This window comes from Scardinius erythrophthalmus, assembly GCF_964197995.2.
Source record: "Scardinius erythrophthalmus genome assembly, contig: HAP1_SCAFFOLD_519, whole genome shotgun sequence".
NCBI classification, from domain to species: Eukaryota; Metazoa; Chordata; class Actinopteri; order Cypriniformes; family Leuciscidae; genus Scardinius; species Scardinius erythrophthalmus.
In genome coordinates, this window is record NW_028296099.1 from 1 (window position 1) to 2,386 (window position 2,386).

The 2,386-nt window shown below is 53.5% G+C and overlaps 1 protein-coding gene across 1 annotated transcript; it reads left to right on the top strand.

The window, feature by feature from the left end:
• Positions 1–390: 390 nt before the first annotated feature.
• LOC308686613 (uncharacterized protein) lies at positions 391–1,327 on the top strand (the record flags this gene model as incomplete). Its single annotated transcript, XM_081395053.1, has 3 exons — positions 391–795; positions 886–981; positions 1,190–1,327. Coding segments are annotated over 3 exons (639 nt in total), but the record flags the coding sequence as incomplete, so codon positions are not given.
• Positions 1,328–2,386: the final 1,059 nt, after the last annotated feature.

A 2,386-nucleotide genomic window follows, 5' to 3' on the forward strand; every position in this document is an offset into this window, starting at 1 on the left:
TCCAATTTCAAAACGGTTTCTACAGGATGAATTTTGAGTGTTTAAGCTTTCCACTGATCCTATTCAATTCGATTTAATGATCATAACTGTCTAAGTTATGTATTCCAGAAATGTACATATACAAAAACACAGTTAGCTAAAAATGTATTAATTTAAACAATGTAATAATTTAAGGCAGAAACAATGAGCTCATTGAAGTAACGAATACTTGTTTGTTAACAAATGACATTTAGAAAAATGTAGCATTGGTGCGTGTTGATGTTGCGTCATCTGAAGTCTTCGCAGGAGTTGGCGTCGTCGTCGATCCTAGGTTATGATGATTACTGAAATATGTGATAGGGAAAAAAGGCAATCATTTTGTAGCGTTAACCTCGTGCGTTGGTCCTCCAGGCCGTCCAGAGATGGAGGGAAGCCAAGCAGAGAGAGAGAGATCAGCAGAGAGATCAGCAGGACCGAGCCGGAGCCGAGCCGGACCAGGACCAGGAGCTACTGAAACTGAAGCAGGAGCAGAGACGCAGGGAGGCGTCTGAGAGACTCCAGGCCTGGAGGAGCCGGAGAACACAGGAGCGAGAGCAGGAGCAGGAGCAGCGGCTGAGGAACCAGATCCTGCAGAGAAGAAGAGCTAAAGAAGAGCAGCGGCGCCAGCTGGAGGTGAAGCTGCGGGTCGAGGCTCTTGCTCAGCAGAAGAAGGAGGAGGAGGACCGGCGTCTGATGGAGGAGGAGGAGAAGAGGAGAGCGGAGAGAGAGGAGAGACAGCGCGGGGCGAACGAGGCCATCAGACGCTTCCAGGACAGAGTGAGTCTGTGTGATCATCCTGAGATCTGTGTGATCATCCCATACAGCGGATCCTGAGACACCATTACCTGCTGTTCTTTCTCTCCTCAGGATTCAGTTCGTCTGGAGGAAAAGCTCCAGGAGAAACAGAGTAAAGAGCAGGAGCTCTGGGAGCGGCAGAGGATGCTGGAGAAGCTCAAGGAGAAGGTTTGATGAATCAATTTCAATCTTACAAGCACAGCTGACACTGTGGACTTATTTTACATATACAGCGCTTTATACAGTAAAGATGGTTTCAAAGCCATTTCAAATAACAGAATCAATGATGCAAACTTTATCAAAGTCATTATTCAGATCAACTCAGCTCAGTTTTGTTCTCGTCTCTTTTAAAACAAACTGACTTTGTGTGTGTCAGGTTGAGGTGAGCCGCGATCCCTCCAGACTGTGGAGGCGCACTGAAGTCTGGGAGCAGCGCATGAGGAACATCGGCCCATCGGGATCAGGAGCCGCTCCACTGCTGCACACCTTACACAGGTACAGGAGATTGTACTGACATAACCCGGTTCTCTGATTACATTCGCTCAGTATCTCACTATGGAAACGCCTCTGCATGAGGCGCCTTCGGGTCTCTCTGGTTCCTCTGGGTCTCTCCGGTTCCTCTGGGTCTCTCCGGTTCCTCCGGGTCTCTCCGGTTCCTTCGGGTCTCTCCGATTCCTTCGGGTCTCTCCGGTTCCTTCGGGTCTCTCTGGTTCCTTCGGGTCTCTCCGGTTCCTTCGGGTCTCTCCGGTTCCTCTGGGTCTCTCCAGTTCCTTCGGGTCTCTCCAGTTCCTCTGGGTCTCTCCGGTTCCTCTGGGTCTCTCCAGTTCCTTCGGGTCTCTCCAGTTCCTCTGGGTCTCTCCGGTTCCTCCGGGTCTCTCCGGTTCCTCCAGGTCTCTACGGTTCCTTCGGGTCTCTCCGATTCCTTCGGGTCTCTCCGGTTCCTTCGGGTCTCTCCGGTTCCTCCGGGTCTCTCCGGTTCCTTCGGGTCTCTCCGGTTCCTTCGGGTCTCTCCGGTTCCTCCGGGTCTCTCCGGTTCCTTCGGGTCTCGCCGGTTCCTTCGGGTCTCTCCAGTTCCTCTGGGTCTCTCCGGTTCCTCCGGGTCTCTCCAGTTCCTTCGGGTCTCTCCAGTTCCTCTGGGTCTCTCCGGTTCCTCTGGGTCTCTCTGGTTCCTCTGGGTCTCTCCGGTTCCTTCGGGTCTCTCCAGTTCCTCTGGGTCTCTCCGGTTCCTCTGGGTCTCTCCGGTTCCTCTGGGTCTCTCCGGTTCCTTCGGGTCTCTCCAGTTCCTTCGGGTCTCTCCAGTTCCTCTGGGTCTCTCCGGTTCCTCTGGGTCTCTCTGGTTCCTCTGGGTCTCTCCGGTTCCTTCGGGTCTCTCCAGTTCCTTCGGGTCTCTCCGGTTCCTTCGGGTCTCTCTGGTTCCTCTGGGTCTCTCCGGTTCCTCTGGGTCTCTCCAGTTCCTCTGGGTCTCTCCGGTTCCTTCGGGTCTCTCCAGTTCCTTCGGGTCTCTCCAGTTCCTCTGGGTCTCTCCGGTTCCTCTGGGTCTCTCTGGTTCCTCTGGGTCTCTCCAGTTCCTTCG